The 19,570-nt window shown below is 46.7% G+C and overlaps 2 protein-coding genes across 6 annotated transcripts in view; one reads left to right on the top strand and one right to left on the bottom strand.

Moving 5' to 3' along the window:
- GPATCH1 (G-patch domain containing 1) overlaps positions 1 to 9,770 on the bottom strand; it is a 43,930-nt gene extending 34,160 nt beyond the window's left edge. For 2 of the 5 annotated variants that reach the window (XM_022585825.3, XM_022585828.3), the window contains exons 1-3: positions 9,548 to 9,766; positions 4,236 to 4,370; positions 1,824 to 1,909 (exon numbers count right to left, since the gene is read on the bottom strand). In XM_022585825.3, coding sequence (XP_022441533.2) covers positions 1,824 to 1,909; positions 4,236 to 4,370; positions 9,548 to 9,620 — 294 coding nt within the window. In that variant the 5' untranslated portion in view covers positions 9,621 to 9,766. Of the gene's footprint in view, positions 1 to 1,789; positions 1,910 to 4,235; positions 4,371 to 9,547 lie in introns of those variants that run through there. The other 3 variants (XM_089902945.1, XM_022585824.3, XM_089902946.1) reach the window with 3 other exon arrangements.
- An 8,499-nt stretch (positions 9,771 to 18,269) lies between these two features.
- Positions 18,270 to 19,570, top strand: part of RHPN2 (rhophilin Rho GTPase binding protein 2) — a 59,301-nt gene continuing 58,000 nt past the window's right edge. Inside the window, exon 1 of the mRNA XM_022585833.2 lies at positions 18,270 to 18,338. Within this exon, the coding sequence (XP_022441541.1) occupies positions 18,270 to 18,338 (69 nt within the window). The remainder of the gene's footprint in view (positions 18,339 to 19,570) is intronic.

The following is a 19,570-nucleotide window of genomic DNA, read 5'->3' on the forward strand; positions in this document are numbered from 1 at the left end:
GCATTCGGGAGCACCTCTGTGCCAGGCTTAGAGTTAAGTAACATCCGCTCCCTGTCCAGCAGCCACAGACCCTTCCGCTCTCCCCACGGAGCCCTGATGCTGTCCAGGCACTGGCCTGGCTCTGCGCCACCATGCCCTTCAGGAGTGATGTCCCTCGTGGGGGATGTGTTGGGGCAGGGGAGGGTTAGGGAGTGGGGTTCACATCTTGTCTAAGCCAGTCATTCTGATCCCATTTTCCTCACCAGGGACTGCTTTAAGAATGAGCTTGTAGAACAATTCACTGGAGCCGATGTGAGGGAAAATCCACCAAATGGCTTCTCTGCTCTCAAGGAAAGATTCCAAGAAGAAAGTCCTCCTCCCCACTGGATAATGTCATCCCAGATGTGCCACCTGGAACTACTGTGGCCACCTTGCAACAGTGAGGTGAGGTCATGGAAGGACAAGCTGACGTGCAGAAGCTACCTGAGAGCCTGGGGCCTTGCTGACATCTGGACTTCTTGTTCCATGAGATATGTTTCCTCATAGATTCTGCTAGTCAAACAGGAAGGGGACCACCCCTTGCCACTTACCTGCAGCCTAAAACATGCTCAGGTAAGTATTTTACTTAATCTTTATCACAAATGAACCCATGACTAGGTTTTTTAAGGTAAGAGAGGCTTAATTTTAACCAGAAAATGTAGCCCAGGCTGCAGGCCAGTAGCACCACTTTAGAAACCCCACACCGTTTACCCGTAAGAAGCGGCGGTCATGGTCACTTTAATGAGGTGCCCAGATACCTGCACAGGGCTTCCTTTCACTCCTTTCTCTAGTCTAGTCACTCACTCCTCCTTAAACTGCAGTGTGCATAAGAGTCACTGTGACTTAGAGAATGAACTTATGATTACCAAGGGGGAAGGGGAGGGGGAAGGATAGATTGCGAGTTTGGGATTGACGTGTACACACTGCTATATTTAAAAGAGATAACCAACAAGGACCTACTGTATAGCACAGGGAACGCTACCTAATATTCTGTAGTAACCTAAATAGGAAAAGAACTTGAAAAAGAATAGATACACATATATGTATAACTGAATCACTTTGTTGTACACCTGAAACTAACACAACACAACACTGTTAATCAACTATACTCCAATATAAAATTTAAAAAAAGTTTTAATTATGCTGGAATATTTTTTTTAAAAAAAGAGTCACCATGGAAGGCTGTGGACTCAGCTTGACAGACACTGCACTTTTGGGGCAGTTGGGGCTTTTTCAAGTAAATTTGCCTGTATATGACCTTCCCCTTACACTCTTTTTTTTTGGCTGTGTTGGGTCTTCGTTGCTGTGCGCAGGCTTTCTCTAGTTGTGGTGAACGGGGGCTACTCTTCGTTGCAGTATGCGGACTTCTCATTGCGGTGGCTTCTCTTGTTGCAGAGCATGGGCTCTAGGCGCACAGGCTTCAGTAGTTGTGGCACATGGGCTCAGCCGTTGCGACTCACGGGCTCTAGAGCATAGGCTCAGTAGTGGTGGCACACGGACTTAGTTGCTCTGCAGCATGTGGGATCTTCCTGGACCAGGGCTCGAACCTGTGTCCCGGATTCTTAACCACTGCGCCACCCTTACACTCTTGACTTTAGAAATTGGCACCAGCCAGTTAAGGCACTATGCCAATGAACAAGAATTCACTGATGTACAGGGCACTATGGAGTCCAAATACCAAAATGATAGTCTTACAAACAAAGAGGAAATCGTACACTGAACTTTGTGGGGAGAGAGAAGGTGCTACAGCAACCAATCACCCACATCTCACCGGCTAGCTGGCAGCTAAAGTTCTGCACACCCACCTCTTCATCCATAAAATCTTCGGGACCAAAAACAGATTTGTCTGCTCTGTTCTGTCGTGAAGACACAAAGGAAGAGGGTGTCCATCCTTGAAAGAAAAGCGTTTAGAACATTACAATCCCAGATGGTATTTTGGTTTATAACTAAATAATTAAGTAACACATGCGGACCTGAAACCTCCAATAACTACAAACTCTTAGCTACTTCTCATCTCACTGCTCACATAGACACAATTAGTCCACACAAACTTCTTATTAACCCCCATACGCCCTGTTGTCAGAACTTAGTGGATACAGTAGGGTTTCCCCATAAGAATTTGCAACCAAGAGAAATAAAACGATACATTGAAAGTTAAACTGTGAAAGGAACACAAGCAGATCTCAGCAAAAAGATGCAAGGTCACCTTATAAGGCAGGACCACTCTGAGACCACCAGGACAGCAATATACACCAACATACTAACATATCAAAGAAACAGTATGTCAGGGTGCATTAGTCAGCCATGAAAGGATTCAACCTGGCTAGTCTAAGGGCAGGCGATGACCATACTAGGCCCCCAATTCCATCAAATACCTGAGTCCTATAACTAACGCTCTTGTTCCCCACCCACGGTAACCAAGCATGTGCTGTGGAGAAAATGCCCCAGAGGTCAAATGTATCTGTAACCCTCTAAGATACACTTTTTTAGTTTTCTCTAAGAGTGGCACACCTCCTTCTGACTTCCAACCAGAGTCTTGGGGAGCTGAGGAGTATGGGGCAGACCTATTCTTGGTAGGTGGGTAGAGCAGCCTTGTAGGCCAACTTGGGAGAAACCCCAGGACAGTGAAGACCAGCTCTTCCAGGCGATACCCTGGCCCAGCACTTTCCTCCACTTTGGATATCTATGGTCTTTGCCCTGTATCTGCACAGGACCTGAATCTGTCACTCTTAATGGTAAAGAGATATTCCAGTGTGTTAACATATCACAGTCTACTTGTGATGACTAATCATTTGAGCTGGTCTTATTTTTCAATTATAATATACAGCACAGCCATAATTATAACAACCAGCGATGTATTCGTGTACTTCTTTCTTCACAAATTCTACTGCCATTTTTAACATTTTAATAAGTGCGCTACTTTAATAGTGCCTTAGTTACCTTACTTTGCTTTTCTTAATAATAAGGCTGACTATTCCACGTAGCATTTCTATCTCCTCTGGAGTAAACTGTTCCAATACTCTGATCATTTGCTCATTGAACTGATCTTTATACATTCTGGATAGTGAACTTTAACCATCTTATTTACCCTAATTATTTTTCTTACATGCCTTCCCCCACCCCTTTCTTGTATTGTTTTTCATCTTTATTTTACTACCGTCATTTTTTCTTAGATTTATTTATTATTTTTATTTATTTATTTTTGGCTGCGTTGGGTGTTAGTTTCCGCATGTGGGATCTTTCGTTGTGGCGCGTGGGCTTCTCTCTAGTTGTGGCGCATGGACTCCAGGGCACGTGGGCTCTGTAGTTGTGGTATGCGGCCTTAGTTGCCCCACGGCATGTGGGATCTTAGCTTCCTGACCAGGGATCGAACCCGCGTCCCCCTGCATTGTAAGGCGGATTCTTTACCACTGGACCACTAGAGAAGTCCCTACTATCATTGTTATGTATGAGTTACTTTTAAAAATATATATGAAAGATCTGGCTCATCTTGCTCTTAATAACTGCTATGTGAGTTAATCAGTCATCTTCATTCGTATTTGATGTACATAAGCCATTTTCTTCCAGTTTCTGTGTTAAAATGTTTTTTAAAAACATACATTACTTTTTTTTTTTTTTGCTGTGCTGTGCAGCATGCGGGATCTTAGTTCCTCGGCCAGGGATTGAACCCGTGCCCCCTGCAGTGGAAGCCTGCCAGGGAATTCCCAACATATATTATTTTAAACAATACAGAATTTATTATACTGCATAATGTGAAAAATTTGACTGACTTTTCTCCAGGTGGAGAACATGTACTGACAAGTGATGCTGTGGAACCCAGTGTTGGGACCTGCAGGGTCCTCAGCCACAAAACAGCTGGGACACCTGCCCTCCTTAGGCCCTGAGTGAATCTGTGTGAGAGCACTGAGTGTGTGGCAAGATACAGTATAAGACAGAAGTCCTTATTATCATTTAATCATTTGGTTATGACGTATCTATTTTTTTTCTTTAAAGTCAAAGAAAACTCTCTCACCTTCAAGTTATAATCAATGAACAACACATAAGTTGTCTCTGGAAACATTGCAAACATTCAAAGAACACAAAAGACTACAGTGTATGTACTAAAATGTTTTTTAAAGTTTTTCTAAAAGGGAGAGGTGAGGGAGAGGAGCAAAATTCCTACGGTATTTCAATCATTTGCTTTAGCGATATAGTAGCTACAAGTAGGAAAATCCTACCTTCTTTTGAACCAACGGTGTTGAAGTAACCAGCAGAGAAACCTCCACTGAAGGCTCCATGAAATCGTTTATACCTTCCTTTTTCGTCTCTGACAGTCTGATCCTGAAGAGGAATTGGTTTCTTTGGTCTCTCGCCTGAAAAAATAATATTTTGAATGGGACAGAAGGTGATGGTGGGTTAGAGAGGATTTAAGGAAAAGAACATTTCTTTAACATAATGCATTGTTCACTTCTTGTAACTTCAAATATAACAAGTTTAATTAAGTTGCTATTCCTAGACCTTAGTAGCTGACGTAGTTTAGAAAACAGTATCTCTTGTTTATATTAGAAATGTTTTAGCAAAAATGGCCTGCTTTTCCCACTAAATTCCATTATGAAAACTGAATTATTGGGCGAAGGGTTCAGAGATGGAGGTGAAATCTGCTGGCAGTAAAGTAGGCAAGCTGCTGGGGTGGCACATGGTGTGCAGAGGTTTACGGCAAGGGACACACTTCTATATCTCTTCTAGAAACTCACAGCATCCCCGACTCCAGAATTTTTCCATTGGCATTGCCCATCTTCCCCAAATCTTGAGTTTCCTTATTTCTGGGACTCTCCTGATGTCATAATTACTGTTCTTTAAGCTTATTCCTTTACTTACTTGGCTGAAAAGGGCTGGGGTGCTAAATAACACCAGTGAAAAGGAACTTAGAATTTCCTAAAAATTTCCTTAGGTTTCAAGTTTCATGACACAAATTACTGCCTAATTTTATCAGTTCTAATTAAAACTTCTGAATCTATTTAAAACAAAAAGTAACCATCAAGTTATTTTCAAACATTCACTACTGAAAGCAAGTTAGACAGTAGTTAAGCGCTTGGGGTTGAGAGTCACGGCACTCTGGATTTTAAAGCTAAGCCCACCTTTACTAGCACTTTGGTCACCTTTACTAGGGACTATGGTCATCTTAGCCTCTCTGTGCCTCAATTTCCTCATCTGTAAAATGGAACATTAATAGTAATATCTATTTTATAGAGTTGTTATGCAAATTGGATCAGATAATGCCTGTAAAGTGCTTAACAAAAAGAGGGACCCACAATAAACATATTTAAAGTACTAGCTGCTCTTTTTTTAATTTTATTTATGTATTTTTTTAATTTTTTTTTTTGGCTGCATAGGGTCTTAGTTGCAGCACACGAGGATCGTCGTTGCGGCATGTGGGGTCTTTTGTTGAGGCACATAGGCTTCTCTCTAGTTGTGGCGTGTGGGTTTTCTCTTCTCTAGTTGTGGCACAGGGCTCCAGGGCGCGTGGACTCTGTCGTTTGTGGCACACGGGCTCTCTCGTTGAGGCGCACGAGCTCAGTAGCTGTGGCGCTCGGGCTTAGTTGTCCCGCGGCATGTGGGATCTTAGTTCCCTGACCAGGGATTGAACCTGCGTTCCCTGAATTGTAAGGCGGATTCTTTACCACTGGGCCACCAGGGAAGTCCCCTAGCTGCTATTGCTGTTATAGTAATAGTAGTACATACAGTAGGTAAGATGTATCCTAAAGCCCATGTATACCTGTTACTTCAATAATTAAGCCAGTTACTACTTCTGGATAGTGCAACAAAAAGTAAAGAAATGTCTAGCCTCGTAGTCCTAAATTCTTACTTGTAGCTTTCGGAGGCTTTAGGTCATTTCTAGAATATAACCCACAGCAGGGTAATTAAGAGGGCTCTGAAGAAGGGAGATCCAGGTTCAAATCCCTCTACCCTCCTACTTGCTAGCTGTGTGATTATAGGCAAGTTTTTTGTCTCTCTAAGCCTCAGTCTCCACAACTATAAAATTAGGATAATAACCGAAGTCACCTTGTAGGATGGTGCCGAGGATTAAAAACCAGGAGAACTGAGCACAGTCCCTGGCCATAGCAAAGCTTGGTTAATATCACTACAATTTCATTTCATTCTAAAGAACTGAATTACAACTCAGGTCCCACAGTCCAAGACTTTCACCATTTCTTAGAAAATACAGTACACATGCTCCTTTACTGCACGTGCACCTGGCACAATTCCTGGCTAAGGTGGAGTTCCTCAGCCTCAGCACTATTGACAGTTTGTACTGGATAATTCTTAGTTGTCTTGTACAGTGGTTGGTAGCATCCCTAGCCTGTCACACTAGATGCCAGTAACGCCCCCATCCTGAAAAAGCATGACAACCAAAAATGTCTCCAGACATTGCCAAATGTCCCCTGGGGGGGGCAAGTTCATCCCTGGTTGAGAACCACTGGGTTAAGGGGAGAGATGACAGGTCCTGCCAATGTGAGGTTCTGTGCTTGCTCTGTTCTCCAGGTACTCCTGAGCTGAAAGGGGAGATAAGATCTGCAGACAACTAGGTAGAACCAGACAGCAGATGACGAGGGCCAAGCAGTGTGGGTGACCAGGTCCCACAGGGCTCCTGAGGAGGAGGCCCCGCCTCTAACCACAGCACAGGAAAACTACAGGGAGGAAGTGGCATTTTAGCCAGGCCCTATTATAATTATTGTTACTAACAGTATTATCCCATTTATCATACCCTGATAAGGAGGCTCTGATTAAGTAAGTGCTCTAAGGTCCACAGCTAATAAGCACAAAGCTGAAATCAGATCTCAACTCTGCCTCCAAGTCAGGGACACAACCCATTCTGTCCTTTACTTGCTCCCCACCAGAAGTTTACTGAGGGCCTTTCCATGGAAGCAGCCCTGTTCTAGATGCTGGGTGTGGAAAACTGAATACAACTCCGTCCCTGTTCCCAGGGCACTCCAAGCCCAGCAGAGACCTGCATGTATAGGAACTGTTCTGACAATGTTCAAGGTCCACAACATCAGAGTCACCCAGAGGCGTGAGCATCTGACAGCTGCACATAGGGACACAATTCCCCACAGAGGCATTAATTCCATCAGTAAACAGTAAACAGGAGGTGGAAAAGGGGAAGGTCAGATGTTTGAGAAAGTAGTCTAGTCTGACTGGAGGACAGGGAATGCACGGGAGATGGAACCAAAAGGGCAGATAGCGCAGTGGGCCTGGAACACAGTGCTGCAGGGTCTGTGGTATGTCCTGTGGGTGACTGGGAGCCACAGATAGTTTTAAGTGGGAGAGTCACAACATCAAGGAAGAAGAAAATGGTCCTAAATTAATCTGAGTGCAGGATGAGCAGGCGATGAGGAGAACTCTACAGCCAAGTGAATGTATCTAAGGGAAGATTAGATAAGCACTGAGGCACCTTCCTTCCAGGCTAGAAGGCCTATGTGTCTATGAGTCTGTGGGTAACAGATCAGCCACTCTCTTACCCAATAAAACTTTCTGTCAGGGCCAGCAACTTTAATTAAGTAATGGAGTCCCTCCTCTACCAATGTTTGTCTAACCTGTCACTAGAACTTCAAAGTAGGAGGTAAAAGTGATTATTGGTCTAGTATGTTATATTGTAAAATGTAGTCAGAGTGTGTTTTAACTTCAAAGTGCTTAGGAAACAATGGATCAATCCTCAAAGACTCCTAGTACTGAGAAGTTAAAGGATAATTTTAGGCTGGGGGGGGCTGGAAAAAAAGTCCGTTCTACTTCAAGAGCCTGGCTAGACCATTAGGCTTCATCACAGATTTTGTACACCATCAAAACAGGAAGAATTAGAAAAATATAGGTCAAATAGTTGATGACTTACAATATGTCACTTCACAAGGAAACAACTGTGAGACCAGAAATAGAGGAATGACACAAACTCCTGCTTGGCAGGGCTGTAATAACCTCCACCCATGCATGTTTAACCCTGTCCTCTTCCTGCATACCTAAATTCTAACCAGTTTTCAAGGGGTCCCATCCTGCCTTCTCAGGTTTCCCTGTTAGCTTGTATAGGTTATTTCCTCTCTACATCACATACTTTAGCACTTGTGAACCTCATACTTTTGTTCTCAACTAGATTTGAAACCCCTCAAATTAAGAATCTTTGTCAACCACTTCCTTGAGACTATGGGATGATGTGTTTGCTAATAAAGCTAATGTGAGCTTAGATTGTGGTAAAGAAACACACTCTAAAATGAAGGACATACTAATAACGGCCCCAGTCTACCCACACTCTGGTCCCATGCTTGAAGAAAGCTCCGACAAATTAGGGTTGAGGGGACTTGAAGCTTAATTTATTAGAAAACTGAGTGTGGTACAGAGATGTCTTAGAGGGAATGCAAGGGGTGTCTTTAAACACGTAAGAAGCTTTCAGGAGACTAGCATTTCTCTGTCTTATGTAAGCAGACAGTAGGAACAGGGCCAGCATCTGGCAGAAGTTTCTAATGATTAGAACTGTTTGTAGAGCATAAGAGGGTAATCAGTGGCAACGTCTCAGAAGGACAACCAACCTGACACGATGTGGTCAGGGTAGGAAAAACGGAGAGTCTGCAAATAACTCCTAGCCCACCAAACTTCCTTTGTCTTTCCCACAGGGCTAGCACTGCCATCAGACCTTACTAGCCATCCAATACATACTTTACGAAACAAATCAAGTCATTAAGTGGATCAGACCAGAAACACAGGGGTGAATCTTGCTTCATCTTGCACTCACCCCCACATTCCACCAGCGAGTAGGGTCAGCTCTGCTTTCAAAGCACATCTCAACTCACCACTACTTAACCACCGCCACTATTATCGCCTGGCCTCTTTTTGCTCATCTCCCTGCTTCACTCCTGCCCACCTCCAACCCGCCTACCCTCAAAATCGAGGACAGAATAATCTGAAAAATATACATCCCTCCTTTGTGTAACCCCCTCCCCCATGACTCTTCTACACTTAGTATTAAAATCCAAACTCCCTGACCATACCAAGACTCAACCCCCGCCTCCCCCTCTGCCATCATCTTCTACCAGCCTCCCCCTGGTGCTGTCTGCTCCACCCACATCAGTCCTGCCTGCCCCTCAATTTGCCAAACTGGCTCCGACTTCAGAGCCGTTGCACTTGCTGTTCGCTTCGCCTGAAATGCTCTCCCCCCAAATCTTCGTACGCTTGCTTCCTTTCTCTGTTTCAAGGCTGAGCTCAAACGTCCTCTCCTAGGAAAAACATTGCCTGACCACCGCTCTTCCCCTATCCCCGCTCTCACACGAGCCTGTTTATCATCCTTCTTCTTCCCATCCCTCCGGGCCTCCCATCCGTCCCTGCAAAACGTGAGCACCCCGCAAACACAGTGCACGCCTCTCTGGTCGCTGTTCCCAGAGCCCGTAGCAGGCGAGCCTTTCCCCCGGTGCCAGACAAGGTCTGGCACAGGGTTGTGCGTTTTTGCCCCGAATCCTGGACCCCCGGCCTGTTTTCCACAGGCCCCGGCGACGAATCTAGCCCGCACCTTCTTCCAGCAGCTCCAGGCCCGTCCCATAGCTGACCAAATCCTCGTCGCTGTCTCTATCCAGCGCCGCCATCCTGCTCCCTTCCGGGCCTCGCCCCCTCGCTACGGAGGCCTCAATGGGCAAAATGCCTTCCGCGCTTTAATCTCCGCGAACCGCAGTGAAGTTCTAAGCGCAGGTGGCGGAAAATGCTCACCCCGCCCGGCAAGCCTCTCTCGGATCTGCGCCGGGTGGTTCTCAAACCCGTCCTGTGGGAGGCGGACCTCGGCAGGCGTTGTCTCGGAGGCTTTGGCTGCTACGACATCCCATCCTAGCTCCACCATGTGCCGGTCAGGAGGAGGCGCCTGGGAGAAGGTGGAAGGCACTCCGCTGTCGAGCTGCAGGGGTGGTTCTCCGCGAAGTCTGCCCACCCCACACCCCTCCCCAACCCGGTCCGTGCCCTTCCCCCACTTCCCCTGCTGGCAGACCCTGCTCCCCTCAGTCCTACCCCTGCCATCTGCGGGAACTTGCCTGTACTCCCAGATAGACACACGCATTCTGTGTATATCACCCTTAGGTTGATAAGTGGAGTCCCCTTCCAGACCTCTGAAAGGATTCAGACAGGGGAACCCTGATGCCCACGGTGACGGTAGCTTGGGACAACACTTGGTCAAGGAAGAAGAGATTAAAAGAAAAGGAGAAGGGAAGGGGGGGCCGTGGTGGGAACAGAGGAAAACAGGAATAAAGAGAAAAATTAAAAAGGAAAGAAATTTGAAAAGATAACGAAGAAAAGGAGAAAGAAAATGCAAGCGGACAAGCAAAAGGCTGCTGTGGGGTGGGGTGAGGGACGCTGAGGGCTCCCTTACTGAAGCCAAAGAAACAAACATCTGTCCAATAGGGTGCTGTTATCCCACCGCAAACCTCCTTCTTACAGAAGAGAGAAACAAAGCCCGGGTCTGCAAAATGAGCGTCAGAAGTCTGTGTGAGTGAGAATCACTAGCATGTTGCTAGAATGTCCCTCCTACCCGTCCCCCAGGCCTCCTGAATCAGAATCTCTGGGATTGGGATTGTTTCTTGAGCACTCCAAGCACACTCTGGACTCAAAGCCTTTGCATTCACTGTTCCCGCTGCTTGGAATACTACAAGCATGATTCATTGCCTCACTTGCTTCAGGTCTCTGCTCAAAGGTTACCTACTCAGTGGAAACTTTTCTGACCCTATTTTAAAAACCAACCCCTATCACCCCCTACCCTACTATATATTTTCCACAACATTTGTCACCTTATATAATTTGATTTACCTATTTATATGTTTATCGTCTTTCTCTCCCAATGGAATGGAATGTAAGCTCCCCTTGGAACGTAAGCTCCAAGAAGACAGATTTGACCCAGTTTTTCTTTCTTCCTTTGCTGTATCCTCAGAGGTTGGAACAGTGCTTGGAAGGTAGTAAGCGCTCAATAAATAATTTGAAGAAAAGAATGAAGAACTAATTAAATAAGTCATGGTACATGACTTTAACAAAAACAATTATTTTAGGGACTTCCCTGGTGGTCCAGTGGTAAAGAATCCATCCGCCTTCCAATGCAGGGGACGCGGGTTCGATCCCTGGTCGGGGAACTAAGATCCCACATGCCCTGGGGCAGCTACTGAGCCCGTGAACCACAACTGGAGAGAGAGAAAACCCCATGCCACAACTAGAGAGAAGCCTGGGCACTGCAACGAAAGATCCCACATGCCTCAGTGAAGATCCCACGTGCCACGACTAAGACCCAATGCAGCCAAAAATAAATAAATAAATCTTAAAAAAAAAAGACTCTGAGGTCCCAATGCAGGGGGCACAGATTTGATCCCTGGTCGAGGAACTAAGATCCCTGCATGCCACACAGCAAGGCCCAAAAAAATTATTTTAAAAACGCAACCTCAAAATTTTTGGCAAGTTTCTGGTCGAAAAGTGGAGTCCATGTCCCCTCCCTTGAATCTAAGCTCCATGAATTCTTGACCAAAAGAATTCAGTAAAAGTGACAATATAACATTTCCCACACCCAAGCTTGAAGAAACTGGTAGCAGGAATTCCCTGGTGTTCCAGTGGTTAGGACTCGGCTCTTTCACTGTAGGGGCCGGGATTCGATCCCTGGTCAGGGAACTAAGACCCCACAAGCCACCGGCATGGCCAAAAAAAAAAAAAGAAAAGAAAAGAAAAAAAGAAACTGGTAGCTTCAACTTTCTGTTTCTTGGGATGCTGGACCTTGGAACCCCACTTCCATTCTGTGAGGAAGCCCAGGCCATGAGGAGACGCTATGTGTAGGTATTCCAGCCTATGACCCAGCTGAGGTTCCAGTTAACAATCAGTATCAATCACCAGACACGTGAGCAAGGAAGATTCAAAATGACTCCAGTTCCAGCAGCCATCTGACTACAGCTGCATGAGAGACCACAAGCAAGAACCTTTTAGCTGAGTACAGCTACCTCTGGAACCATGAGAGGTAATAATAAAATGATTGTTCTTGTTTGGAGCCATTAAGATTTGCAGTAATTTGTTAACAGCAATAGTAACTGGAACAACCTATATGATAGAATACTGTAAAGCATTTTAAAATGCTGGTGCGGTATATCTCCAGCATATGCTGTTAAATGAGCAAAACAGGGGGTGAGACGGAGTACACAGGATGCTGCCATTTATATTAAAAGAAAACATAGGGCTTCCCTGGTGGCACAGTGGTTGAGAGTCCGCCTGCCGATGCAGGGGATGCGGGTTCGTGCCCCGGTCCGGGAAGATCCCACATGCCGCGGAGCGGCTGGGCCCGTGAGCCATGGCCGCTGAGCCTGCGCGTCCGGAGCCTGTGCTATGCAGCGGGAGAGGCCACAACAGTGAGAGGCCCGTGTACCGCAAAAAAAAAAAGAAAACATATTACATCCACAATGTGGGGACACAATACACCCACAAATATGCTATATCTCCAGTGAACTCCCCAAAGAATCTGGTAATAGTGGTTGCCACTGATCAAAGGAAATCACAGCAGGAGGGATACATGTATACAGCATTGTACCCCTTGAATTTTGTTTTGAGCTACATCCATAGTATTCTTTCCAAAACATTTTTATATCAGTGTCTTAGTTTTCATTTTAAAGGTTTTTGTATGTATTAGCCCCTTTCCTGCCTTGAGAAATTTAATGTACCAAAGAGAAAGTGTCTTTGTTTGTTGAAGCCCTGCAGGGTCCCAGCATCACCCTTTGATCATCGTGTGAATAAATGTAGATATTGAAAGTAAAGAAGGTTGGGGACTAATCCATACAGCCAGACAAATCATGAAGGTCCGTGATTTTATTTCTGAATTACTCCAAATAATTTTCTTACAGCTTATAGCTTCTAAAGAGGCAAGCAAAACCCAATAAATTTATTATTGAGAGTTTACTTAATTAGATTTCTGACAATCACTGCATTTAGTAAAACAGTAATGGGGCTTCCCTGGTGGTCCAGTGGGTAAGACTCTGCACTCCCAGTGGGGGCAGGGGTGGGGGCCCGGGTTTGAACCTTGGTCGAGGAACCAGATCCTGCATGCATGCCACAACTATGAGTCCGCATGCCACAACTAAGAGTCCACATGCAGCAACTAAGAGCCGCATGCTGCCACGAAGATCCCACGTGCTGCAACGAAGACCTGGCACAGCCAAAATAAATAAATAAATATTAAAAAATAATAATAATAAAAACAGTAATTACCAACCTTTCTGACTCCAGATCTTCAGAAGGAACGACTGGGTGCTTCATCTGCAGCCCTGGTCACTAATTACCCAATACTCCTGATTCTTGGCAGCAGAAACCCCTGAACAATGGGTTTTTGTGTGTGTGTTTTTTTTACATCTTTATTGGAGTATAATTGCTTTACACTGGTGTGTTAGTTTCTGCTGTATAACAAAGTGAATCAGCTATACATATACATACATCCCCATATCCCCTCCCTCTTGTGTCTCCCTCCCACCCTCCCTATCCCACCCCTCTAGGTGGACACAAAGCATGGAGCTGATCTCCCTGTGCTATGCGGCTGCTTCCCACTAGCTATCTATTTTACATTTAATAGTGTATATATGTCCCTGCCACTCTCTCAACAATGTGTTTTTATGCAAAACTGTAGAAGCTTAAACACCACATACCCTTCCTTTCTTATTCAGACAGGCGAGAAAGCACAAATCTCAGGAAACTGCCCAATAGGAAGATGGGCTGAATCATCTGGGTAGGGAGTAATTTGTTCCTATGGTCCACACATCAGTGCTGGCAGTGGGATGGTCACTCATGACATGCAAAGAAACCTGCTCTATATGCTTGGGAATCAGTGTCACTCATTTTTTTTCTGTTGAGTTTTCTTACTGAAATACAATATATGCACACAGTTCTGTGCATTTTCACAAAGTGAACACATCCGTGTAACAATAAGCAGGTCAAGAAATAGAAAATTTCCAGAACCCAGAAGCAATAATCCCAGAATAGACTAATTTTGTCTGTTTTGTACTTTATGTAAAATGGAATCATACAGTATTTTTTCTGGCTTCTTTGGCTCAATAATATTTTTGTGAGCAAAACATTTTGCTCACAACATATTTGTTGCTTGTAATAGTAATGTGTTCGTTTTCATTATGTGAATATGCCACAATTTCTTATCCATTCTACAGTTGATGGGCATTTGAGTAGTTTCCAGTTAGGGGCTATTTTGAAAAGTGCAGCTGTGAACATTCTTGTACATGTTTTATGGAGAACAGATGTTTGCATTTCTGTTGGATATCTACCTAGTTTGGAATTGCTGGATCATAAGTTATGCATATGTCCCTCTTCAGTAGAAAATGCCAGTTTTCCAAAGTGGTAGTACCAATCTACACTCCCACAAGCAATGTATGAGATTCTGGTTGCTTGACGTTCTCACCAATACTTGGTATTTTTTGCCATTCTGTCACTCATTTATTTATTTATTTATTATAAATTTATTTATCTATTTATTTTGGCTGCATTGGGTCTTCATTGCTGCGTGCGGGCTTTCTCTAGTTGCGGCTAGCGGGGGCTACTCTTCGTTGCAGTGCACGGGCTTCTCATTGTGGTGGCTTCTCTTGTTGCGGAGCACGGGCTCTAGGCACGCGGGCTTCAGTAGTTGTGGTGCGTGGGCTCAGTAGTTGTGGCTCGCGGGCTCTAGAGTGCAGGCTCAGTAGTTGTGGTGCATGGGCTTAGTTACTCCGCGGCATGTGGGATCTTCCTGGACCAGCGCTTGAAACCATGTCCTGTGCATTGACAGGTGGATTCTTAACCACTGCACCACCAGGGAAGTCCCACTCATTTATTTTTAATCCATAATCACTTCTTCCAAATATGACAAAATATCTTTCCTTTTAAATCTCAAGGAACAGTTTAGAGTAGCATAGTGCATGGTGTTGCATCAGGCAATCTAACTTAGCAGACTGGTGACCTCTGAGCCTCAGCTTCTTCCTCTTTAAAATGGGGATGAAAAAGTACCCACTTCATAGGGTTGTGGATCAACTGAGATCATGTATGCAAAATGCAAAGCACAGCTCCTGTCATAAAGTATGCAATAAATGACTGCTATGCATTTAAGACCATATTTCAGAGCTGGGGAAACTGAGGTCACAAGGGGTAGAAGGATCTGGCCAAGGTGACTTAGTGGCAGAGCTTGCCAAATCTAGTGTGGTTTTCTCAAGTCAGCGCTCCATGGCACCATATGGCTTCAATTTCTAAGACTTTTTTTTTCATAAAAATTGCAAAATTGGGTCTATAATTTACAATGAATTTCACCCACTTAAGGGTTAACTTGTGATTTCTGCTTTTAATTTGGCAAATTTCATCAGATTCTCCAAGACAGGATGTACATCAGGCTGCCCCTAGAGAAGCCAGTGCTCCTTTTTTCAACAAGCAAGTCTTAGGAGGTGTGACTTACATTTTACTTAAAGAAACTGAGTACCTGGACAGTCAACTGCTGGCCCCAGCCAGATGGTAAAACAGGGACTTCACAAAATAGTTGTTTGCAGTTGAGATTTTAAACCTTTGCCTATCTCAGAAAGTCCCACCCCGACTCTTTTGTTAGGAGCACAGGGGGCTCACTGGCAGTTCTTGTGACACACACCACCAACTGGGTTGACAAATAGGAGGTTAGATGTTACTCTCCTGCTGGGTCAGCTGCAGCAGCTCTCATTTCCTGATCACAGCAGGATCAGAGATACGGGCTCAGGCCTGTGAGCCCCCTGCAAGGAGCCATGAGAATGTCTAGAGATGTCTGGTCCTGCACAGCCTCAAGGAGTGACACACAGATGGTTCACAGGGCCAGGAGATGCCTGTTGGGACGCACAGAGAAGTGCTTCTTTTCCTCTGAAGCTAGTATCAGGGTGGGGGCTGGTGTGTCCTTAACAGCAGGCTTCCTTTTCTTGCTCTTCTTCCTTTTTAATAAAAGAAGCAACTCAAGAAGGCAAAGGTGTTGGGCTAGATTAAATAACAGATTTTGGTTTTCACTATATTCACTTTTATGTGTATGTCCGCATAGGTCAAAGTAGCACTGGTTTTCTGCTTATTGTTATGACATAGTTGTGTTTTAAAATAAAGTGTTAAAGTGAGTAATTTTATTTTATTTTTATTTATTTATTTCTGAAAACTAGTCAGGTCTGATTAGGATTTTCAGTTCTAATAAAATTGTGGGTTATTGCACTAGATATAGTATTTATTATACAAGCTATATTTCTTTAACCATTGTATGACAGAAGTGTGTGTTTTAAAGTGAGTAATTTTAAGGAAGACTATTAAGTCCATAATAGTACGAGTGATATGTATATGTGACAAATTGTAAAGGCGATTGGAACTTTAAGGTAGTAGAAGGAGATGACAAAAATCTGAGAGTGGTAGGGAATGACTGAAGTCAGCAGCCCTGAACTAAACACCGATCTCAGCCACTAATGGCTAGCGTGCCCTTAACCACTTCACTCCTCTGAGCCTCGATCTTCTCACCTGTTAAATGGAGATTATTCATTTCTCTTATTTGCAGAAGGTTCATGAAACATAATACCTACAAACTTTCTGGCTAGAATAGAGGTTCTATTATTGATAACTTTATTATTAGTAGTAGCAGCAGTAGTATAGAGTGACCCGCCACCCCAGGATCCCCAAAACGGAAGCGGTTGTTTTCAAGTCCCAGCTGGGGGTGAGGAGTGTACATTTCCAGGGCCATGAATTAATTCTAGGGTGACCGACAATGCTGAAATTAGCTTGATACTCATTTCTGACCCTAAGAGAGAAGGGAAGTTTCTGCATTTGCCACAGGTTCCCAAACACCTGTCCCAGCTGCTTAAGATTCTTCAGGTTCTTTCCTAGCATTAAAACAGTCCTTTCAGAGAACGCCTTTTCTTGTGCTGCGTCTTGGAGCCGGCAGTGATGATGAGTTTCTTTTTTTTTTTTTTTAAACATTTACTTGGCTGCTGCTACCATTTATTTTAAACTCTTGAACATCCCCCTGATGCACATACTTTTTTCTTTTTCTTTTTTTTTAAGAAGAAAAGGAAACGCTTGGCTTGTTTTGAAAGCAGATTGTATTGTGCTCTACCTGTGGCACCTACGCGACGGCCAAATGTAGCAGTAACTGCGCAAAGGTGTCCCTTAGTTGGGAGAGGGGGTAGAAACTGCAGGACGCTGGCCAGGAGGGGCGTGGCCGCTGGGGGGCTTCCGGCTCCGGCAGCCCAGTCCTGGCACCCTGTCTGCTAGTTCTACCCGCGCAGTCCACCGATCAGGGGAGCTGGGAGACAGAGCGGTGCGACCCCTGTCTCCAGGAGTCCCCCTTTCGCTCCTAAGCTATTCGCGTCCCTACCGCGCAGCTAAGCGCTTATACACCACTTTGGTTGTAATACCTTGAACCAGGTCAAGAGAGGGTGATCCGGACCCATTTTGCAGTTGAGAAATCTGAGGTTCGAAGTGGTGGTTAAGAAACGTGCTCAAGGATACTCGTCGAGTCTCTTGGGCACGAAACCCTTTCTGGGGATCCTTCCTTGGGTGGACCCCTCTCCCCTCGCCATCTGTGACCTCCCAGTGGATCCGCCTGGTTTCTGCAGAGCGGGTTGGGGGACAGGGGGTTGATCGCTGTGCCAACAGGTTTGAGTCACCCGCCAAGGCCCTCGGTGGCGCCGCCAACTCTCCCTCAGCGTCCCGGACTCTGCCCCGGGATCCCTTTTGGCGGGAAGCTGTTCCTGACTGCTCGGCCCAGGGCCCAGCGCTCCCGCCACGCCCTCGACGTGGCATCGGGTATGGTCACTGTCCCCTCGTCGTGCGCGCAGGAGCCGTAGCTTCACCCACTCGCTGCATTTATCCCCGCGGTTCCAGACGAGGAGCTGGATCCCCAACCCGGGCCTCGCTGCGGCAGCGGAGACCCCCGGCCCGCCCCTGCGCTCCCGGAATGAGGCTGCAACCACTCCCAGGTTAAGCCCCTGAGGCTGGGAGAGAGCGAGCGAAGAGCCGAGGGGATCTTTGCTCTCCCCTCCGCCAGCCTTGCCTGCGGCACGGCTGCGCTCTGCCAATCCGGAGCCGGGCGGGACCGGGGGCGTGGTCTCGGCGGGCCTGGCTTGGTCTCCAGGGCTCCCGGCCGGACCTCAGGCGGAGCTAGAGGGGCGGTCACTCAGGCGGGGCGGGGCGGGGCGGAGGCGGGGCCAGGCGCCCTCTCTGGCCAGCGCGCAGATGAGCTTCAGTCTGTTCTGCGCTCCCGCGCTGCCAGCATGACCGATACTCTGCCGCCCGCGGCCCCCCAGCCGCTGGAGAAGGAGGACGACGGCTACTTTCGGAAGGTGGGCGGCTTCGGGCGGGCTGGGATTCTGCGAGCTCCAGACTTCTTTCCCCCCAGGCTGTGGAGGGGGCTGCGGGGCGCGCGGCCGGGGTCGACCAGGCCTGGAGGGGGAGGGGGCGCACTGGCCGGGGGCGCGCCCGGCGGAGGGTCGGAGTGGAGGGGTGCGGCGGCGGTGCACCCGGCGGCCGAGAGCAGGTGACTTACGGGGCTGGGGAGTGGTGTCTGGGCCTCCCCGCGCAGGTGCCAGCGGAGGACAGGACCAGGAGCGGTGCTCGGGGTCGCCCCCGTCGGCCGTCCCGCGGCCCTGGGGAAGGGACCGGTTCCCAGTGCGCTGGCGCCCTCGGCGTTGCGGCGCGTGGGGACCCGAGCCCAGCTTCCACCCGAGCGCTTGGCCGGGGCGCGTGGAAATAGGAGCCCCTCAGAAGGGATGGCGTTCCCCTTTTGCCTCCAGAATGCTTCCAGTGTTTGCCTCTTCGACTTTTTCGCCCCCATCTCTGCCCCTAGTTGCCCAGGAGGGCGTACGCGCTGCAGACGTGAGGACAGCGGTTTCGCCCCCTCACCACTTTTCGCTAAAGCGGATTTATCCGATTGTTGGGTAGACCTGCGGGAGGTACGGGCTCCGCGGGAGCTTGGTACATACCGTGGCCTCCCGCCCCGAAGGTTCGCAGCTCAGCCCGTCAAAAGTGGCTCCAGTCCACGGAGCGGGGTCGCTGGGATGTCCGTAGGTTGCAAGGCCTGGGCTACAAAGATGCTTTTGAGCCCGGAGGCACGGGGACACCTTCCATCCTTCTTCCTTGTCCCTATGAGTCTAAAAATAGCCTTTGGCTCTTGGCCATGTTTGACTAGGTGGGTTGAGAAATTGTTTTTTTATAACTTCTATGACCGAAGGCAGAGGACGAAATTATAAACAAGGCAGTGAAACTGTTTCCCACAGAACAGTCAATTCTCAATTGTTCCACACCTAATGATCCAGTCAGTGAATGCTCTTGGCGTCTTCCTCCTTCTCCCATGACGCTGCCTTTGGGCTTTTGCTTTCTGGTGAGGAGCAGTGGCCCTAGAGGATGGGCAGGAGGAGAATCTGGAAACAGGTGAGGACAGAAAATTCTTTTTGGTTAAAAAAAAAAGGAGTAGTTTTAAGGTATATTTAAGTTAAAAGATGTCATCATGGAATTATAGGATTATAACTTCTAATTTTGTGTGGCACTGGGGACAGAGCATCACAGGCCATGGAAT

This window comes from Delphinapterus leucas, chromosome 20 (genome assembly GCF_059928025.1).
Source record: "Delphinapterus leucas isolate spDelLeu-1000000601 "Yukka" chromosome 20, BTC_Dleu_Yukka2, whole genome shotgun sequence".
Classification (NCBI taxonomy): Eukaryota; Metazoa; Chordata; class Mammalia; order Artiodactyla; family Monodontidae; genus Delphinapterus; species Delphinapterus leucas.